General features: G+C 45.2%; 1 protein-coding gene across 3 annotated transcripts in view; it reads right to left on the minus strand.

Moving 5' to 3' along the window:
• The window catches only part of HKDC1 (hexokinase domain containing 1), a 49,542-nt gene that overhangs the window by 19,698 nt on the left and 7,331 nt on the right, over positions 1-22,513 (minus strand). For 2 of the 3 annotated variants that reach the window (XM_073240935.1, XM_073240937.1), the window contains exons 3-14: positions 19,383-19,531; positions 19,161-19,280; positions 15,524-15,619; positions 14,320-14,422; positions 12,022-12,205; positions 9,181-9,336; positions 7,867-8,100; positions 6,732-7,036; positions 4,995-5,140; positions 4,782-4,901; positions 668-763; positions 386-485 (exon numbers count right to left, since the gene is read on the minus strand). In XM_073240935.1, coding sequence (XP_073097036.1) covers positions 386-485; positions 668-763; positions 4,782-4,901; positions 4,995-5,140; positions 6,732-7,036; positions 7,867-8,100; positions 9,181-9,336; positions 12,022-12,205; positions 14,320-14,422; positions 15,524-15,619; positions 19,161-19,280; positions 19,383-19,531 — 1,809 coding nt within the window. The remainder of the gene's footprint in view (positions 1-385; positions 486-667; positions 764-4,781; positions 4,902-4,994; positions 5,141-6,731; positions 7,037-7,866; positions 8,101-9,180; positions 9,337-12,021; positions 12,206-14,319; positions 14,423-15,523; positions 15,620-19,160; positions 19,281-19,382; positions 19,532-22,513) is intronic. The other variant, XM_037002503.2, reaches the window with a different exon arrangement.

The raw sequence follows: 22,513 nt of genomic DNA on the forward strand, positions 1-22,513 counted from the left end.
AGGTAAGAAAACAGAGGTGGTGTCTGTTGCAGCCACATAAAAATCCAGGCCCCCCAGGGCCACGTCAGTATGATCCAACTGTGGTCTCCTTCCTCCCTAGATAATCTGCCCAAAGGCCCTAATTTGAGAACCCCCTTTTTCTAATATTATTCTCCATACTCAACAGAAAGGACAACCTCAGCGTAGGACCCTTAAGGAGAAAGATATTAAGCAAAGACTTAGTTATTAGGAGACCTGGAATCTCAGTCTTAACCTCTCTGCCTTGGACAAAGCCTGCTTCAGAGCCTCTGTGTAATGCACCAATGGCCCCTCTGCCCCTCACTATGTTAAAAGGGAATCTCCAGAAGATCAGGTTTGACTTGATGAGACATGCCTGATCACTTACCTGCAATCAGGCCAATCTCGCAATTAGGATCTTCATAGCCACAGGTCATCATGGTCCCCACTGTGTCGTTCACGACTGCAACTATGTCCAAGTCAAACTCCTGCAAAGGGAGCAGCTCTGCTGTAAGCATGATGGGTAAGCTAAGCAGGCTCAGGAGGGGCATATCAGCCTATGGAGGTGGGGGTCAGAGGCCAGAGCCACAGGATGGAGCATAGCATGGCAGAGCAGAGGGGACTGAGGGAGGGGGCAAGATCAGGCATGACCCTCAACACCATATCATACATTTCTTCTCTTGATGGCTTCCCTGAGCATGTCCACTACATCTTCCCCTTCACAGTCAGTGGCCTTAAAACCTTTGGTCCACCCAATGAGTGTTCCCTGAAAGAAAGGAAGGGAAATTCATTGAGCAATATTTTACTGGGACTGTTGCACAACCTCAATATGAAATAGATGCAAGGCAAGATAGTTGACTGCTAGCCATACGTATGTTTTGACTGCTTCCCATCTCTGCAGCCCTAATACTGCACTCAGAGGTATCACAGAGCATAAGGTCCACTGCCACATGGAATCACTGCAGCAATTCATTTTCATTAAGGATCAGCTCATGTTCCCTGGCCATGACTGTAAAGAACAAAGGCCCAGATCATAGTGATACCACTTCTAATTTAGTCAAGGACAGAGGAAGATGTGATTAAAGATAAAGCTACAAAATGTTCATCAAAGCAGTGAAAAACTAGAGGGATCCCAACATTCCCAACAATATGGGTCTATCATCTTATACATCAATACAGGAAATGTTATACAGCCACAAAAAATCATGCTGTAAGAGAATGTTGGATGTTAGAGATGTTTATGTACTGTTAAATGAACACACATTAAAAGAATACAGATGGTGAACTGTTCTTTTATTCTTTTTAAAACTATACACACACACATACTCAAATCTGGAAAAAGGTCTGGAACAATGCATACACCAGGGAGCAGATAGTGGTTCTCTCTGGGTACAAGATTATGGGTGCCTTTTAGACTCCTTTCTTTGTTTGGCTATACTTTCTAGTTTTCCTAAAATTAGCATGTGTACTTTTTATAATATTGAGAAAAATATATTTTTAATTTTTAAAAGGAAGTCCAAGGTACACTGTAAGCCAGAGTCAGGAGTTAGTCTAGCCTCAGATTCCATAGCCTAGAGCTGGGGGTGGGGTGAGGGTAGGTAAAACTGGGGCCTCTAGCCCAGGAGAGCTCCTGGGATAGGAGAGATGGTTAGCAACTCTGATGGCACCTCCCCCACCCCCCATGACCCCCAGCCCTGGTCTCCCTCCTTCTCTCCACAGTCCTTGGGAAGCTGGACCCCCCTACTCCTTTCCTGGTGGATATATATAGGACATCACAAATTCACCTCCCGTTGAAAACCTTTCTTATTAATTGTAGTTACACAAAAATATTTCTTAAAATTCTCTCTTTCTTCTTCCCAGTTGTCAGCAGTTTTGCTCCCAGCTGTCCACTAGTCTTTCCCTCCCTCTCAGCTGTGCTTTCATGAACCTGTCAGAACTTCTGGTAGAGAGAGGCCTGGACACCCAGTGTCCTCGGCCAGGAGTAGAAGCTGTGTTCTCCAGCTCATCAATCATTCAGGACCATGGACAGCTGCACATGGCTCCCTTTCCCACTATGTATTAAATTTTTTATGGCAGCAGGAATACAGTAATGCATTACCCTTGTTAAAAATTAAAGTGTTTACTGATAAGGACAAATTCTCCTTTAGCTCCCCTTCCCCAAGTCTGAGAGGTAACCTCTATTATCAGTCTGATATGAAACCTTCCAGACCTTTCCCCTCTGTTTACAGTTATTTTTAAATAAATAACTTTATATTATGTGCAGGCTACTGCAATTTGTCTTCCTCACTCAATGTATCTTCTAGACCTTTCCAGGTCAGCTAATTTGAATCTGCCACGTTCTTTCGCTAAGCAAAATAAAATACTCCTCAGATATAACTGCATGAAAAAAATCCATAAAACATACCTATGAAATAAGTACTATTTTCTTGTTTTTTTTTTATTAAGGTATCATTGATATACACTCTTATGAAAGTTTCACATGAAAAACCATGTGGTTACTACATTCACCCATATTATCGAGTTCCCCCCATACCCCATTAAAGTCACTATCCATCAGTATAGTAAGATGCCACAAAGTCACTACTTGCCTTCTCTGTGCTACACTGTGAAATAAGTACTATTTTCATCCTCATTTTTCAGATGAGGAAACCAAGGTACAGGGAGGTTAAATAACTTGCCCAAGGTCACACAGCCAGTAAGCGGAGAAACCAAGATTCAAACTGAGGCAGTGTAGTTCCAAACCCATGCTCTTAACTACTGCACTCTGCTGCATCCTGATTAGGCAGGGACTATCTGTGAAGCACTTAGAGCAATGTCTGGCATAGAGCAAGCACTGTGTATATGCTTGTTAAACAAAATTAAGTAATTAATTCCATACGATTGATACACTATAGTTCAGTGATTCTCTGATGCCATTTGGGTTATTTCTAATTTTTCATTATTAAAAAGTGGTGCTATAAAGAGCTTCCTTATTTATTCCTCCTTGGGCACATGTGTGAGAAATGGAAGCTTGAGAAATGAATCTTGGCTCTTAGAATTCTGGCATTTTTAATTTTGAGAGGTCTAGCCATATTATCAAATAATTCAGCCTTTCAAAACCCTCTCTTCCTGTGAATGATTTGAGTGCTGTGGGTGGGAAGGTGGGTCTGCTGAAACTTGTGTCTTCACGACATTCACAGAGCTCTGGAGAGCTCTGTTTCACTTCTGATTTTGCACCTCCCCATCAGATGAGACTTGCATGCTTATTTTCTCATAGGAAAAATGAAATAGGATAAAAAATAGAGTGTAATGTACATAATAAGGATAAGTATTATTTCTTGATTTTTTTGTTTTGATTATATACACATAGGTATATTGTGCATTATAGTTAAAATGGTTCAAAAATACTGGGCTCCAGGTCCTGGCCAAGAGCCTGCACTTGCAGGCCAGGTGAGTTGGACCCTCCCCAACTGTTACAGATGCAGCAACTTGGACAACTTACTTAACCTCTCTGTGCCTCCATTTTACTTTACTACAAAATGGTGATTAAAAAGAGTGTGCATACATATAATAGAATATTACTCAGCTTTAAAAAGGAAGGAAAATCTGTCACATGCTACAACATGGATGAACCTTGAAGACATTATGCTAAGTGAAATAAGCCAGTCACAACAGGACAAATACTGTATGATTCCACTTATATGGGGTACCCAGAAAAGTCAAATTCATAGAGACAGAAAGTAGAATAGAGGTCACCAAGGGCTGGGAAAAGGGCAAATAAGGCAAATTGTTTAATGGATATAGAGTTTCAGTTTGGGAAGACGGAAAAATTCAGAAGATGGATGATGGTGATGGCTTCGCAATAATGTGAATGTACTTAATGCCACAGAACCATACACTTAAAAATGGTTGAAGTGGAAGTTTATGTTATACCCATTTTACCACAATAAAAAATGGTAAAAAAATAATAATAACACAAAACAAAAACAGTATGTACATGATGGGGACATTGAGTGGATTAGACAAAATCTTAACCAATCTTTGGTTCCTTTTATTGTTTTTATGAGCTCTCTGGTTGATTGCTGTGCTGACCAGAATTCTCCTTATAAATTCATGAGTGGTGTTCTGCTTTTATGACAGTCCTGTAGGCCTTCCAGAGAGAGAGAGAACATACTCTGCTCTCCAAGAGCTGGGGAATGTTTTTATCCAAGAATCCCAAGAAAGACCTTGTGATACATATTTCTAAACTACTATGAATAGTTTATTAAAATTATTATCCATGATGTTCTTCAGTGCCAACTAAGTAAGTGTCCACACGCTAAATTCCTTCTGAGATTCTAATATCAGGAAAGAAATGCATTTCTTCTGATGCACTGGTAAGCTTTTCATTCATCAGACAATAAAATATCCACAATCTATTGGTTTTTCCTGTTCACACTGGCTACCCAGGAAGACAGAGACAGTATTACTGCCTTAGAGTTATAACTGGCCCTAACTGGTCAGTACTCTTACTTGCTCTCCATAATATTATTTGACCGTTCTTTTAATAGTACTTTTATGTATGTGTACCTTTATTGTATACTGCCTTAAATTTTTTGTGAACCTCTATCCAAAAAATAATAATGAAAATGCAACATAATAAATAGAAAAAAATTAAGTGGTTCAAATTCCTGATCATGTTCCCCCAGCTGCCCTGAACCTGAGACCCTTAAACAAAATGCACAGTGACTCAGAGGTACTTAAGATATCCCTGGTAGAGGAAGGAAGCCCACTGGCTGGCTGTGAGCCTAGCTAGGCTGTCTTACCTTGTCAATGCTCATCTGCCTGCAGGGAAATGAGAATGTGAAGCCCAGAGGCAGCTGGGCTCCCTTGAGGCCCATGTAGTCCAGGAAGTCAGCGATGCACTGCACGATGTGGTCAAACAGCTGCAGGGAAAGATCAGCAGTCACCCTGGGCCTGCAGTCATGTGGGTGGCAGGCTGGCACCTGGGAGCACAGAACCCCTCACCCAGCGTTTACCTCCTCGCCAGTGCCCTGCATGATCTCCAGGGGGATGGCAAAGATCTTGTTGTACATTCGCACTGACCGCCATCCACTTCTGATCTTCACAAGGAGGACCCGGAAGTTTGTTCCTCCCAGATCCAGGGCAAGGAACTTGCCTTTCTCTGTGGTGGAGAAAGTGGGGACCGCATTCCACTAATATGTAAAGAACAGGGACTTGCGTGGAGACTTTGGGAGGAAGAGGAGCTGCAGAAATGGAGCAGACCCAGAGCCTTCTCCTCTGGGGCTAAGGGGTATGGTGGTCACAGTGTGGCGTCAGAGCATGGGGCAGGCACTGTGCACCTGTCTGAGGCCAGCCTGCTTTTCTTGGTATCTGGGAAAAGCTACACATGATACTTATGCTCAAGGAACCTCTGGGGGTTGAATCTAGGCCAGGCTACTCTGACTACAATGGACTCTGGAAGGTGTTTCCATGCTGTGCATATAGCCTAAAATGCATATGGCATGCAATGATTCTTCCTGTTTCACTTTCCCCCAGATTCCCACACCCTACCTGACTAATAAGAAACCATATCAAATCCGACCTCCATTGCTGTCCAAGTTCCTGCAGTGCAGGGTCCCTCACTTCCCTGGTGTCGCAGAGCATTACAGTCTGTTCTGTGTAACATTTCGGCTTGCTCTCTGCCTCTCTTATTCTGTTCTAGCCACACTGCTCATTTTGCTGTTTCCTAAAATTGCCAAAGACATCCCTCCCTTATCCCTGATAGTGCCCTATTTTCCTTCGTAGTACCTGTCATCGCATGGCATCATCTGGTGTTTGTTTATTGTCTGCCAGGCCAACAAAATATAAGCTCCACAAGGGTAGGGACTGTGTTTTCCTCACTGCTCTATCACTGTGCCTAAAATAGAGCCTGATATATAGTAAATGTTTAATGAAGGCAGAAGGATAAAAGGGATGAAAGAATGACTAACTAAGCAGTGTCCTTTAGTGCTCTCAGTTTTTCCCTATGTAGACTCAAAGGATCTTGGCTCTGGAAAAGATCTTTATTTTTGAGAGATTCAAAGTATAGCTGTATGATCTTGAGTATGTCATTTAAACTGAGTCTCAGTTGTGACATCTATACAATGGGAATCATTCTCTCTCTATTTAACATACAAAGTGGTTGTGAAGATGAAAGAAATTAAAGGTTCAAAAGCAAATTACATGATACAAAGCATTTCACAAAGGCATTATTGCCAGGTGAAGCTCACAAGGTTCAAAGGGGTGAAATAACTTGTCTAAAGAACTGACTCCCCTGTTTGGTGGCTCCTCTTGGCTGAGGACAGAGGACCAGGAGAGGGATCAAGGGTTGGAAAAATCAGGGAAGGAAAGTGGTGAGAGGGGAGAGGAAGAGAGCCAACCCCAGGAGAGAAGAGAGGCAGAGAAGCAGGCAGAGGACAAGCCAGACAACTCCAAGTGTCCAGGCGGTAGCTCCAAGGGACAGGACCAGGGTCTTCTGTTTGCCACCAGCATGGGGCACACCCTGTATTCTCAACCACACAGACAACACAGTAACCTAACTTAGGCGTTCTTTCACTGCAAAAGCCTTGGATCAACCGAGACAAATGGATTCAGAAGGATATTTATCTTCTACTCTATCCCTCATCCCTCTGTTACAGACATGACAAGGCTCTTTAAAAAACCTAACCAGATTTGAGGAGCTTTGATGGGAGCTCTGGATGGCCCTTCAGAGAAGGGCGCTGTGCATGGCCCACCTGTGCCATCTGGCATCCCGCAGACATAGGTAGGCAGCATCTTGACTGTGGCCAGTGGATGGGTGTTCCTCTTCAGCCCAAACTCAAGCTCAGCCCGCATCTTGCCCTGCACGCCCACAAGTTGCTCCTGGGTCAGCCGGAACAGAGCCAGCACCTTGTCGATCTGCTTCCGCTGAGCCTGCAGGCGGGAGGCCACCGCAGTCACCATGGCGGCCCCCTTGGTGCTCCCGCTGGCTGACAGGAGGAAGCGGACATCACAGTTCGGGACCAGTCTCCTCACCACCTTGTGCAGGCGTTTTGGGTATCTGAAGGCAAAGGGTGACAGCAAGATATGGGACAGTCATAAAGGGCCCAGGCCTGGCCAAAGGGAACAGAGTGTAGCAGGGAAGCGGGGTACTGGGGAGCCCTGCTAGGCCAAGCCTAGCCTCTTTAGCTGCTGGATGATGGGAGGGCAGAGTGGTGACGGTGGCGAGGGACTAGGGCAGATGGGACAGTGGAAAGGACACTAGGGAGGCTCAAAGAGTGTCTATTATCACTGAGTATTGCAATCAGTACAGCATGTCCATGCATAATACTTTGGCTGAACGTCATCTTTGCCCAAAGGGGAAGGGTTCTATCCCTAGCTGTTGCCAGGATGTACTTGCCTGACTTCCAATTATCACCTCTGTTAGCCAGAGGGACTTCTGCATTCTCTCTTTCTGGAAAATTCTCATTTCCCTATGTTTTCTTATCAGTATCCTTCATGTGAACTTGGCAACCTCTGCCATTCCAGTTTTTCCCCATCTATAACTGGGTGCATCTTACTTTCCGATATTACCACATAGTAGATACTCAGTAATAATGGATGGATAGAAGAGCAGGTGGACAGATAAATAGGCAGATAGATAAACACACAAATAAATGGACTTGCTAGGCAGGCAACTGGCTTTAGCAGAATCTTTCTTTAAGAATCATCCCCAAATCAGCCTCCCAGATGAAGGTAGTCTCTGAATTCACCTTTTCCCCCATAACCTCTGATCCAATAGGAGATGGTTGGTTCCAGCACCCAGAGACCCAGCACAGGTTAGCGGGAACCCCGGGACTCTGCTCCAGGGGCGCCTCACTCGGGGAGGGGGCAGGGGGCAGGAGCACTCACTGAGGGTGGGTCTTGTAGAGTGTGCCATCCATGCCCACCGTGGTCCGGAGGCGCAACAGCTTCTTGTTCTCCCGGAGGCGTGTCAGGATGGCAGCCAGGGCTGCTGCACAGAGATTGGCTGAGCGGAAGGAGACGATGGTGCAGACGTGCTGGACGGCGATGCAGTCAGCCTCTGAAGGCTCCAGGCCCAGATCCATGAGGATCTCTCTTGTATTGGCAAGGCCTTCTTTATACCTGGTCAGGGGGCAGGAGTGAGAGGACTGTACTTCTCCATCCCAGAGGAGGCCCCCCAGAGAACCAGCTTTCCCACCTCTGAGGACTGTGAAGATCAATAGGCTGGCATGTAGCAATATAATAGTAACAATATCAACACTGATCATAGCAGCCACCATTTACTGAGTACTCACTATGTTCCAGGGCCTTGTCTAAGGATTCAACATGTATTAATTCAGTCCTCACAACAACCCTGCGGGAAGTACCATCATCCTATTGTACGGAAGAGAGACCTCAGGCACAGAGAGGTTAACTTGCCCACAGTCAGACAGTTAGTAAGTGCAAGGGCCAGGATTTGAACTCAGGCAATTAGTTATAGAGCCCACTCTTTTAACCACCCTGTACTATACTTCCTTTCACAGAAACTCAGGGCCTGTCAAGCGCTGCTCACAGATTCTGGGAGTCCAGATGCCCCTCTGCTGAGCTCAGTATCTAAACTGATTACAAATCTTGGGGCAATGCCACGGTTTCCGAGCCTGAGGAACAGGACCTTGAGTTGACTGGGCCCAGCTGCCTTTACCAGCCAGCTCCCTATTGCAGGGACCTGGATGTAAGGCCTCAAATCACCAAAGCCAAAGCCAGGCCCATACCCCACAGTAGTAGGTAGAGAAGTTCTTGCAGTAGGAGTTCTTAACTTGGATTCCAGGTGTGGGCTTTTCATGGGTCCAAGGATGCCCTGATATTGTAAGCAAAATTGTGTGTAAGTATGCATTTTGGGGGTAAAGGGTCTGGAACTTGCATCAGATTCTCAAAGGGGTCTGCAATTCTAAAAAAGTTATAAATCACTGCATTAGGGAGGAAGAAGGCAGCAAACAATGAGGAGGGGGTAGACTGTTGACAGCTGAATCCTTCACTGCTGAAACCAACAAGAAGCCACACCTGAGCCACAGCAGGCTTTGCCATCCCTCCAGAAGCTGTGCCCAGATCTGCAACGGCCCTGGTGAAGAACGGAGATCTGACCCCTTCTGCTGTACCACTACCATGAATGTGTCACTCTAACCCCCTGCACTGTCCTGTGGAGGGGCCCAGCCAGAAGCTTACTTCTCCATGGCAGCCACATGCCGTGTTTCAATCTTGCCCTTAGTGTGGAGAGCGGAGGATTTCTTGCCACCAAACAGGAGGCCTGTCTTGGCCATCTTCAGCAAGATGAGCCTGACGAGTTCACCCAGGTACAGGCCACTGATCATCTTCTCAAACCTACAATTTGATGAACACATCAGTGGCAGCAACGCCTTTAGTTATGAAACATTGTTTCCCAAAGCTCATGAGCAATGGTCCATGGTCAGGAGCATGAGTAATGGAAGGGCAGCTCCATGGGCCAGGAGGCCTCAGTCCCTGTCCCAGTTTGGGGTGCCCTCGGGAGCTCACTTCTCCTTTCTGAGCTGCATTCTCCTCACTTATAAAAGGGGAGGACTGAACTAGGGGAGAGCTAAGATTCCTTCCTGCTCACAAAGCGCTTGATTCCAATCACCTTTATTGCAAATCACCCCTGGCCATGAGGTTGCCATTCTCATGTTACACATAAGGAATCTCAACTTCAGAGACTTCAGAGACTTCCCCAAGATCATCAACCATGGCATGACAAATCCAAATGTCAGATTCCAACTCCTATAGCATTCTTCTGTCCAAGAGAGGAGGATACTGTGTCTGTGAGATGGGCTTGAACAGCCCCCAAGAGGTTCTGTGGTAATGTAGGTGAAATATCCCACCAGGCTACCTATGCCCCGACGCTGAGTCTGCATCCAACACGCAATTATTAATTGTTTTTCAGGTAAATTATTAAGTATGTTTTTTATTCTCCAAGCACAATAAGATAATCAAAGATAAACTGCTTCCTAATCCACTTTATCTATTTCATTATAAAAAGTCTTAAAACATTACAGAAAGGAAGACATTCAAAAGAAATCCAGGTTGGGTTTGAGAGGATGGAATTTATTGTAAGTGATATGGAAAGGGTAATAAAGTCTGAAAATGGACACCCCTTCTGCAGGCCATGACTGCTGTGTCACCAGTGAAACAGGTGTGTGCTGGGAAGCAGGTATATAAAAAGCAGAAACTTGCTTTCCAGGTATGCAGTACAAGTGTTGGAATGGTTTCAAGAAGGTACTTAAAATAGTTTTATTCACCAGAGCTTCTTGGAGAAATGGTTGATTCCAGGGCTGGGGCTAGAAAAATGTACAGTGAGCCTCAAGCATCTTAACTATACCAGCAAATAAGGCAGTTACATAAAGAGTGATGGGAACATATTAAGGGTACATAGGGGATAGCTTGAAAGGGGTTCTGTTGGCCAAATCTGAAAAAAAACTTGATTCTTAAATAAAAAAGATTCCATGAGTCCATATTAGTATAAATAGACACATGCAGGAGATAGGAAAGCTCTTCTTTACAGTAGAATGATAATAAACAGAGAGAGAAGGATGGTTTTAGAAACTCATCAATGGATGCTAAAATTAGAGAGTGAAAGTTTAATGAGAAACAGGATGCTTACATAATTTTAAAGTTTCTCTTCGCCAGATATTCATTCATTACAGATGGAATAACAACAACCCTATGGTGGAAAAGCCTGTTGTGCAGGCCCTTAGCCAATGACCTGAGTCAGCATCGCCAGTAATGGAACATGTGTCACGTGCACTCCAGATGTGATGCACATCACCTGCGTGATATTCCTGCCAAAAACACATCACTTGAACCTAATCATGAGGAAGCACCAGACAAATCCAAACTGAGGGATATTCTGTAAGATAAAGAGCCTATATTCTTCAAGATTGTGAAAAACAGAGATACTACAGAAGTTTTCCAGATTAAAGGAGATTAAAGAGACATCACAGCAAAACCCAGTGTGGGATCCTGTGCTGCAGCCTGACCAGGACAATCCTTCCTTTTTTATAAAGGACATGTGGGACAGCTGAATTTTGAATAAGGTCTGTTGATTAAACATTAGAGCGGGTTAAGTGTCAATTTCCTAATTTTGATAATTATATTTCGGTTATGTGAGGCAATATACTTCTTTCCATATAATACATTCTGAAGTGTTTAGGAATGAAGGGATATTATGTTTGCAACTTGGTCTCAAACGGTTTCAAAAAATAATTTTATACAGAAATAATGTGCATTTTATGTATATGTGTGTGTATACATATATACACAGAGAGAGAGAACGTTACTATTTAGGGGATCTGAGTGAAGAGGAATTTTGTACTAGTTCTCCAACTTCTCTGTAAGTCTGAAATTATGTTTAAAATTTTAAGAATGCTTTTTATTCAACAAACAATTCACTACAATAATCTATAAGACTCTGTACGGAAAGGAAAGAAAAGTTACACATGTAGCCTGCCTTCAGGGAGCTCAGCATAAAGACAGAGCTGAAGCAGACCCTAAAGAGTTATACTGCGGTGAGTGTATGATGGGAGCTGAGAAAGGCTCCATGTGACCTGAGGCTGGGAAGGAATCATACCAGGTGCTGTGTGATTAGGCCTCTGAGAAAGGCGGAAGCAGGGGAGCATCAGAAACACAAAGGAGGAATTTGTCTGAGTCCTGCTTCCTCAGGTTGTACTGATTTGTTCTGTAGCCACTTGTCATAATGCATCAAGAGGGCTGGACCCAAGTCATCTGGTTCATAGCTGTATCTCCCCTGCCTCACATGCACGTGCTGCAGAACTTCGACAGGAATCAGAATTAAGGTTATGACTTAGGGGAAATCACTCGATTTCCTCGGCTTCACTTTTCTCATTCGTCCAATAGAACTGAAATACAAGCCTTGTGTCATAAACTCATCATTATGGATAACTAGTCACAACTAAGGAGTCTGACAGGTATAAAGTAACCTGAGTGATTGGGTAGTTACTGGTCCCGAGGCCCAGATCACAGCACCAGGGTACTTACAGTTGCCTGCCTGGGTTGAGAGAGCCGAGGTCCAGTTCCCGGTCAAACTCGGTGCGGATGTCTTCCAGGGCCCCGTCGTCCCCAAAGGCCCCCCACTCCGTGTTGATGCTCATCCTCCCCTCGTCGCCCTCCACCAGGTCAATGTTGCTCATGTCCTCCATGTAACACGCGTTGGTGCCAGTGCCTGAACAAGGGATCAGAGAGAATATACAAAGACAGAGGGGCTCCCAGCTGGACAAAGACGGAGAGAACCCTCAGCTGCCTGAGAGTCCTCTGAATGTACCACAAAGTGCTTTTGATCCACTTCCCGGGGCTGGTTGTCCCTGAGGGAAGCAGCTTTGGCAAGCCCGGAGCTCATGAGGAATAAAGCTGACATGTCAAGCCTATACTTCTTAGGGTGTTAATGATTTGCTGTTATGAATGGAGTCAATTGTGAAGTGCCTAATGAATATGTATAAAAGCTGACAAAGTACATTTACAAAAAGGAGAATGAGTTAGGCTAACCTTATATATATATATAAAAAAAATCACCCACAGTAGCTCTTTAATCCTTTCCCTAAGCTACTTAGCCTCTTTATTTGATACTAAAAATATTCCTTACTCTTGGCCTGCCACTGATTGTTCATTGCATAAGCTACATCCTTACCTTTGACAAAGATTAGCTACCAGGTACGAAACATTGCACTATTCAAACACAAAACCACTCCAAGGATAGGGAGTGGCTGCAAATGGATGTAAACTGCTTGGGATCTACTGAGATGATGGAAATGTTCTAAAATTGGATTGTGGCAATGATTACAACACTAAATTTACACTAAATTACAATGACTAAAAGTCATTGAATTGTACATTCAAAATGAGAGAGTTTTTATGCCTCAAAAGCTGCCTAAAGAAAAAATTTTGAAGTATCTTCTCCTATCTGATACTCTGGTCGAAATATTTTAAAGCAAACAAGAGAAATAAGGAATGTAGAAAAGCAGAATGTAGTACAATTTCAAAAAGCTTTTCTCAGAAAAGCATGGACACTGAATTGGCAATGGCCCAGATCTGCAGGTTCCCAGACATAGTCACTGAGTCAGACGCAGTGGACAGTAGCTGGATGTCATGACTGGCAAGCGCCCATCCCATTCTGAGGTGTGGGGTTCCAGAACAGGAAGGGAGATCAAGTCCCTCAGGTATAAAGATCCTGCCTTTGAAAGTCAAACCTAGGAAAGTAGGATGTAGAACCCAGAAAACTTTCCCCAGAAGTGGTAAAGGATTGGGAGGTGGCAGGGCATACTGAAGAAGAGTCTATAACTCTGATCCATTTGGCTTTATTGTGCCCCAGACTGCCTTCTCACAGATACGCCCCTGCAACCCTGACCCCTGCCCTGGACAGAGCCCCTCCCAGCTCAGGGGTTGAGAACCACCTGCCAAACACCTGGGCTGTGCTGTGGCCTCCCTAGTCCAGATCTCCATCACGTCTCTCTTGCATGGTGCAATGCCTCCTGGCTCGCTCCTTGCTTCCGCTCTTCCCCCCAACCCCTCCCCAGTAGTTGATTCTTTACACAGCAGCCAAAATAAGTTTTTTAATAATGCACACCCATTTATCCATCCTCTGCCCACAGTCCTCTAGTGCCTTCTGCCACCCTTGGGGTAAAAGCCAAAGACATTACAACTGCATCCCATGTCTTATGCGACCTGCCCAGTCTCCACCACTCTCTCTGATCTGAACAGCAGAGTTCTCAGCCTTCACTCATTTTGACTCAGCCTTTCAGGGTTCCCTAAGCTCCCCAGACTTATTCCCATCACAGAAACCATAGGTTTCCTCTTTCCTTTGCCAGAGATTCTCTTTATCTTGCTCTCTTCTTTCCCCCCTCCTCCCTGTCACTGAGGTCCCTGCTCCATTGTCACCCCTCAGAGAGGCCTGCCAGACCACCCTGCCACTCTCACTGTCAGTCACATTATCCTGCTTTATTTTATCACACTAACCACCACCTGAATCATATTATTTGTTTGGGCCTTTTTTGACCTTTCACCTACCTCCCCACTGAAAGCTCCATGAGTACAGAACTTCTGAGTGTTAACTTTCTTCTGAGAACCTAATGCACAGCACAGGGCCTGACACCCAACAGGCCCTCAGTAAACATTTACGGAATGAATGAATGCATGCACGTGTAACTATTCCATCTCCGTATGTTGCTTCTCCTAAGTAGAAAGTGCCAATACCCTGTGCACAGAATTTATTCACTTTGCTGAAACTAAGCTCCAAATCAGCCCCTTCTTCCCAACCCCCAAAAGCAAGTCAAGCTGAATTACCAATGATGACACCAACTTCACAGCAGGGGTCGTCGTAGGCGCACGTCATCATGGTGCCTACCGTGTCATTGACCAGGGCCAGGATGTCCACGTCTATGTCCTGCTGCAACATAAGTCCCAGAGAGCATCAGTGGGTGTTTAGGAGGCGTTATTCCTTCATCTTTCCCCATGGAGGAAGCAAAAAAAGAAAGAAAGTGAAGGTGACTGAGACAATCACTAGATCCTGCCTACTGGGCCTGCCCAGAAGAATCAAGAATTTTGTTAAGGTTCGCGAATCTAGGAGAGAGAAAGAGCAGCTGGGAGCTGAAGAGTGGGACCCATGCCTTATGGGTAAAAAGGCCTCTGTGCAGGGAAATATGAAACAGACCACCAGGACTCCAACCCTTGTTTGAGGGACCCGGAAAAAAGTGTGTTTATCCGGGGAGGAATGGCATTTCCAGGAGAAAACACCGAAGTCCTCACCCACAGGGGCGTCGTAACCAGCCTCTGTCAAGTCCTCTCCAGGAGCATCACCATGGATTTCCCGTCTGGCTTCCCCGCTCTCACAAGGGAGTCTGGGTTATTGCACCATGCTTCCCCAGGGCTTGGGAGAACATTTTAAAGTACAATTAAAACAATAAGGGAAAAATACAGGCTATGAATCACAGGATACAACTGCAGCTTTAAAGAAAAAAAGGGTTGGAAAGGTATACATCAAAACTTTACTCTTTCAGGGTAAAAAGTAATGCGGGTTTATTTGTATACTTTTCAGCTCAACAAGGAGCATGCCTTGTTTGTGCAGTGATTTAAATTATTGTAAACTTTATTCAACAAATGCAGATAGTCAATGAATAAAGAGTAGAAAGTGGAATAAAGAGCCAGACTGGAAAGTGAACATTTAAACTCAGGGAGGAGAGGTGGGCTGGAGCATACACACAGCATCTGGCCTAAGCAAGCCTCACCCTAAGGGGGCTGGCAGCTGGGGAGGTCCCAGGGAGGTGCAGGGCCACCTTTGAACAGGGACTGGGACAAGCTCCACATGCCAATGCTCACCAGCAAGTTTATCCAGAGTGGATGTGTTGGTACCACAGTGAGATCTTTCCTAAGATCACCTCCTTCTCTCATTTTCCTTCTGGGGCAGATGCGGTACAAGGTCCCCCCACACACACCCCAAGAGAAAGGGGCTGGGACCGGGAGACTCCCCATGCTAAGGTGACAGCCTCACCTGGTGCTTTTTCATAGCTTTGGTCAGACATTTCACTACATCTGTGTCCTGAACTCCCCGTGCTTTAAATTTCTTCGTCCATGAAAGCAGTACCCCCTGGGGGAAAATTTCAGATCCAGTTAAAATGAAGAAGGCATCAGTTCTGAAAAATGAGCTACAGAAGTTTCATGCTTAAAGTGTATCCACATGGCCTTTCTATACCCCAATTCTTTCAACACTTCTTTGGGCCCTTTTCCAAAACCTTCAATTACCTTTCTGACTCTCAGCTGAGCAGTCTGAAGCATTGTGGTAGAAAGAACAATTGTTGAAGAGTCAGAGCACTTGAAGTCACAAGACATTGGACAAGTCATTTAACTGCTCTGAGCCTCAGTTTATTCATCTGTAAAATGGAAAAGTCACTTCCCCACCTCAATCACAGGAATGCTATGACGGAAACACCTGGCAGGTGGTAGATACATATTATGTTTGCAGAACTCATGGTTTGCAGGTCCACAAAACAGAACTAACATGGTGCTACCTTGTAGGACTCCCTCGGGAACTTAATTTCAATTAAGAAAAATGGCTCTCATTTGCATTACTATCATTATTTGCTCAAAATCGGTGTTTCCCAAGAGTTTCATATCTAAAATAGCAAATAATCATAGAATGTTTCAAACTGAAGAAAATTTAGAGATTAAGAGATTTGCCAAAGGCTACAAAATGTAGAGCAGTTGAGCCCCTGGATCCCAAACTCCTTGACCACACTTCCCTTAATCCCCTCAATTTATGGGTAAACAAGCTGAGATTTAGAGAAAAAATAAATTGCTCTCGGTCTCACAGTAAGGGAAGGACAGAGCCCAACTGGACGCAGGTGTCTGAATCCCCAGGAGCGACCTGGTGTTTTCCCTGCCCTACAGCGCCGCCTAGCGGTACCTTTCCCTGATTTCTGCCTTCAGGGACTGTGATAATCCCTGCTTCAAGGAATAGAGAGGATTGGGAGACTGTAGGGTGGTGCCCCCAAAAAGGGCTAGGAACAATGTGGGACCTGTTGGAGAGAGGGGTCTCTGAAGGCCGAGATTAAAGGTGATTTCTATTTTCTTCTCTAAACTTTTCAATTCCTACCCTCTTCTCTTCGTTTTTTTTTTCCCCTCCTACTTTGAAGAAGTATTATAATTACATTATCAGAAACGCACAAAGAAACTTCTCTTTGGCTAAGACTGTGTGTTCCCCCATTTAAAGGTACAACAAAACCACCACCATAATGCGCCATTATTCCCCCTCTAATTCCCGTGCCCTTATCTTCTTTATTTACTTCTTAGTTTCCCAAAGAAGCCCCTTGGCCTAAGCTCCTCATGACAGCTTCACCTCCCCACCTCCTGCCTGCACATATATGGCTATCAGATGCCGTCGTCTCCAAGGGCCCTTCTGTCAGTGTCACCAAAGCGACATTCGCAACAGAACCATAGTTAAACAGCTGTGCCTACACTCAGTAATTACTAATGCACTTCCTTGTTGTTGAAACTTTTCTACCAAAGTTTAGACTTCACTAAAAGGGGCAGTTTGAGAGGAATTTTGTGGAATAAAAGTAATTCAACTAACCTTTGATGAGAGAAAGCATTTCTCCCTACCTCAGTAGAAGCAAGTACCCTTCCCTAGTTTAAAGGTTACCTGAAAATGCTTTGGGGATATGATGCAAAGTAGGTCAAGGTGCTTTCAGGCACCTGCTGACATTTCAAACACAGTTCTAAAGCTGTGTCTTCCCAAAAAGGCAATGAGGTGTGAGCTTTGCACTCTTGGCTGTGTGGCCTTGGACAAGTCTCAACCTCTCTGAGCTTGCAGTTTTCATCAAACATAAAATGGAAAGAATCATATCTACATCATATGATTGCTGTTGGGATTTTAATAATATCCATAAAGAGTTCAGCAGAGTCTAAGATGGTGCAGTGCAATTACTATTATTGTTGTTGCTGCTGTTGTTTTTATAGAAGGATGCTGATGGGTATTTGCTTAGATAAATGCCATAATCTTGGATGGACAAACCATACATTCACCATAAAGAATATACAAGTTTGGTTCTCAAAGTCAAAGTAACTCCCACAGAGCTTGAGAATTTCCATCCTTCTTCCTAGGGTTTCTGTTCCTGAGTTTGAATAAAAGGTGTTTAACCGTCTGGTGAGGTCTGATTCCCAACTCCTCCTCCCACTTCCTCTGCTGAATCCAAGGGCCTTGGCTCTTCCAGCCAGGAAGGATGATAACATATCAGAGAAGAGCTCCATCTGGCCTCTGCTAACATTCTCTGAAAACTTAATACTATTTTTTCCCAATCCTTTCTTTATAAAATAATGACAAAGTAAACCTCAGCCCATCCCCTGTATGGATAGATGATGGAAAATTTCCATTCAGTGGAATCAAGTAAATGATTGATTGCATCTTTCAGTTGTCAGACAGTTATCAAGCACCGATTAATACAGGATATTGTGCTAGGACCCTAGGGGTGGAAAGGAATAACACTGTAAAACAGAGTCCACCTTCCAGAAACATCTGTTGAATTGGGAGACAAGGAACAAAAGCCAAAGAAGAGACAAGTCACATAGGGGAATATCATTGATGAGTGGGCACAACGCTGGGCATGTTACAGATGTTTTTTCTAAGTTTTCTGTCAGCCCAGCAAGTAGCTCTGATTATTCCTATTTTACAAATGAGAAAATAAGGAGCTCAACAAGTTAAGCAACTTGCCCCAAATCACTTGTTCGGATCCATGATTCAAAGCCAGGACTTAGGAGATGCAAAAACTCCCATTCCCTTTCCACTACCCCACACCAAGGTGGCTCAAGCCAACAGTAGTAAACATCCCAAAGGGGTCCCTGAATTGACTGTCAGCTGGGCGTCATGATCAGTGTGTGCAGTAGGAGGTCATGGGCCACCACCCCAGACAGGTGTAGTCTCGGGGCACCTGACTCTTGACCATAACACCCCAGCCCCAGGAAGCCCATTGTCCTTTCATGTGGCCCTTATTTATTTTCACAGATTTACATAAGATAGGCTTTGACTTCTCCCTGTTTACAAATTGAGCATCTGAAGCACAGAGATGAGTTACCAGAGACCCAGCTGCCTAGTGGCACAGCTGAGACTGTGCGTGCCAGGTGTGGTGTCTACTTACTCAACAGCACTGTCACTCCAGTGACCCCAACTCCATCCTCCTCCAAAGGTGAGATTCCCTGAGCGTCCCACTCTTACTCTAGTCAGCAATGTCAGCAGAGTTAAGTGTAGTCCTGAGACCCGCAGCATCCTCATTTCCCTCATCTATTAGAAATGCAAATCTAAGCATCCACTGGTTAAGAAACCTCAGAGTGGGGCCCAGGTGTTCAACAAGCCCTCCAGGGGATTCTGATGCAGCCAAGGTCTGAGAACCACTAAGTCAAAGGGTGAAAACCATTCTGTGTCCCCTAGGCTGTGCCCATGTTCACATAAAATCAAGGCAGCTGCACTAACAAATTCTGTGTCACATTTCCTCCTCATCGTTTAGAAAAAGGTCAAAGAAAAAAAAAACTCCTGCTGATTGCTCCTGTTCCCTGGCTGCCTCTTGCACATGCCCATATTCTCCAGCCCCAAACCCCAAATCCTATATGGCTTCTTCCCTCTCTGGCACCGGCCTTACCTCTTCCAATTTAGTCTGCCTGCAGGGAAAAGAAAAGGTGAGGCCAAGGGGCAATTTCTTATGCATCAACTCTTTGGTCTTCATGAAATCTGCCAGACAGTCAGCTACGTATTCAAACAGCTGCAGAGAAGAGAAAGCACAGGACATTGGGCTAAGGCCTGGCCACTTGTAAACTTGATGTCAAGGCCTTCCCACCACTTCACAGAGCCCCTGCCCGGGTACCTCTGAGCCGTTCCCTCGGATAATTTCATTGGGTGTTGGGTAGAAATGACTCTCCATCTGGACGTTTCGTTTCCCCTCTTCAGAGACTTGTACCTTCAAGACTCGAAACTTGGATCCTCCAAGATCCAAGGACAGAAACTCCCCATTTTCTATTTAAAAACAAACAAATGTTATCTTTCGTTGAGTGTCTGCTTTGTGGCAAGCTCTATATTAAACTTGGAGATGTAATGAATGTCACTAAGTCTCACAACCACTCCATGAGCTAGGTTTTATTATGCCCACTTGCTGAGACTGCAGAAGTAGAGCCATTGATCTGAACCCTCCCAGAAAGGGGCACATCTAGGGTGTGACCAACATCTGCCTGACTCTGCAGCCAGAACCCTGCCCACGGGGCCATGCTATAGGGAATAAAGGTGTTCATTTGGAGAAGGCAAATATGAACCCACTTCAGGTGGGCGGTATTGGAAATGGGCCCTTAGGGTGGAGCCTATTCTAGTATGCCACAACCAGGAAAAGAAATTTGATACTCCAAGCATGGGGAAAATGAAGTAAGACACTAAAGAAAAGGCAGTAGGGAGTGCAGGGAAGAGAAATCAACCCCACAGAGGCCTCAGTCTCGCAGGCAAATGCTCCAGGAGGGAAGGGAGTTAGGGATCAAATGATGGCCCTTCAGGAGTCAAGGATGCTCAATATTTTGAGCCAAAGCCTCTCAAAAGGAGAATGTAACACAGCCCAGCCCAGTGCAAGACAGTTGCAATTAACAAAAAGGTGAAGATGACACACACATTGGAGCAAGGCAGTCCACTCTAATAACCCCAATTCAGGATCCAGACAGAATTCCTGCCAGGACCCCTGCCAGGGTCTTCAGCATCAGCCTGAGATGTGTGATGGAAACTCAGGTATGCAAACCTTTGAACCAACAAGTCTTTGTACCTGAAAGTGGCTGCATGTACCAGGCAGGCTTCATGATATATTCCCAAGGCACATGTAACTGAAGCTCCATGCCCACAATTCTGGTCACCCAAGTATGCTTGTTTTGTACCATGTGACTCTAGGCACAGCTGCATGGATCTAAGGGACTAGGTGGCCATTCAGATTCACTCCTTGTGGGATGTGAAATAAAACACAGAGGGAAATTGCTAGTAGGTGGTAAAAACTGAAATGGGAGCATCTCAAAAAATCAGTGGTCAACTGGTAGCCAAGGTGTCTACATGTATGCAGGCTAAAACCATGGAGGAAAACTCTTGAATCCCAGGTCCCCGAGGAACTGAATGTACCACAGTTCCTGCCCAGGAGATCCCATGTGTCTCCTTTTTGGTTATGTGTCCATGAACAACAAACCTCTGCTCTCCACCTGGCTCAGCTGGGTTTCTCATTCCTGGCAACCAAAGAGCTATAGAGTCAGGCCCTCCCAATGGCTCCTCAAACTTCAGTGTGCATGTCAGTCTTCCAAGAGTTTTGTTAACATGCAGACTGTAATTCAGTGGAAGTGGGGCCTGAGAGTTTGCATTTCTAACCAAGCCCCCAGGTACTGCTGTGCAGGTCTGAGGGCCACAGTTAGAGCAAGAATAGGTTAGAGTCCTCATTTACAGACAGCTGATCTTTTGATTTTGTGGAGATATCTGGAAAGTGAGATTCTTATCTCCCTAGATCAGCTTGATGGAGCCATTTCTTACTCAGGAGGGAAGCCAGGGACAGAATCCTGTGCAACTTTCATTAGCATCATGCTGTACCAAACAAGCAATGCTTTCAACAGGTGCTATCTTGTTGAGTAGCAGGTAGGGTAGATCACACAATCCATGTACAAACATTTACTGGGAACTGGCTCTACCAAGTAATGTGCCAGGTACTAGGGATGCAAAAATGAAAGAAATACAGGTAAGTTAAGTAAGCCATTTCTATACAGTAGGGCAAGTGTTCTGATGGGGGGAAAGCAGAGGGAGCAGTATCTAAATCAGAGCAGGAGTTAGCACCCCTGCGGGGGCAGTACAAAGCTGAGAGTAGAAGAATGAGAGGGAGTCCAGCAGCTGGGCAGGGGAGAGCCGGGTCTCGGAAAGGAATGAGCTTGGGTGGGAGGGGAGGGTCTCTGGGAGGTTTGACAGAATGAGGCTGGCAGGTAGTCTCAGGCTGAATTTGGAAGGCTTGGGAAAGCAGCTCCACCCCAAAGAGCCAGAAAGGGAGAGTAGGCCATAGATTTTAAGCAAGGGAGTGCCAAGATTTGAGTGAGATTTTGGGGAAATGCCTCTAGTACCAACTAGGGAATTTCAATAAAAGTGGAGGTTCTGTGCTGCAATCCAGATCGGAGGTGATATGCAGGACCCAGTGTAGGGTCGGCATGGACTCACTCCTTCCTCCAGCTGCCAGTGCTGTTATTGCTGCAATCACCTTGCTCCAATGGTGACTCATGACACTATTTCACGGAAACCAGGTGGTGTGATCCTTTCTGTGACTTTGACCCCAGAGAAAAGACTCACTTGATTCTGGAGTAAGGAGGACCCGACCAGAAGAAGGCAACAGTGGCCATGGGGCCATCAGGGTCTTTACATCAATTAAGATTATTATGACTTCCTATCACAGGGATGTAACGTACAGCATGGTGGCTATAGTTAATACTACTGCAATTGAAATGTGTATAGCGCAGCATACAAAAATTAAACGTGTAAAATTCCTGGAGATTCAAATCTCCAGTGAGAGAAGACTGGGAAGCCATAAGTTTAGGAACTGCCCCCAGTGAGTCTTATGTACAGGCAAGAATGGGACCCTTGTCCTAGTGCAGACCCCTGCGTCTGTCAGCCAACCGCCTTGGGGCTCCCCTCGAGCAGCCCCACGACTCACCCTCCAAGAGGCCTACAAGGCTGCTAGGAGACAGAGGCCAGGAAGAGAGGCAGCTGGGGTTGTGCTCACAGAACCGCAGTCACCTTCACAAGCGCGTGGTGGGCACTTCCAGCCCCTTCCTTTGAGACCGGCAGAGGAGAAGGCACAGACAACACTTCTAAGGCGTTTGGTGAGAACAGGCCATTGCAGCTCCCTGACTGAAAGGCTAGGAGGTAACGAAGGCTCAAACAGGCTACCCCATCTCAGATCGGTTCAGAGCAAAGGAGGGGAGACTACTGAGAGTAGGTGAACACAGA

Source organism: Manis javanica, chromosome 7 (assembly GCF_040802235.1).
Source record: "Manis javanica isolate MJ-LG chromosome 7, MJ_LKY, whole genome shotgun sequence".
Classification (NCBI taxonomy): Eukaryota; Metazoa; Chordata; class Mammalia; order Pholidota; family Manidae; genus Manis; species Manis javanica.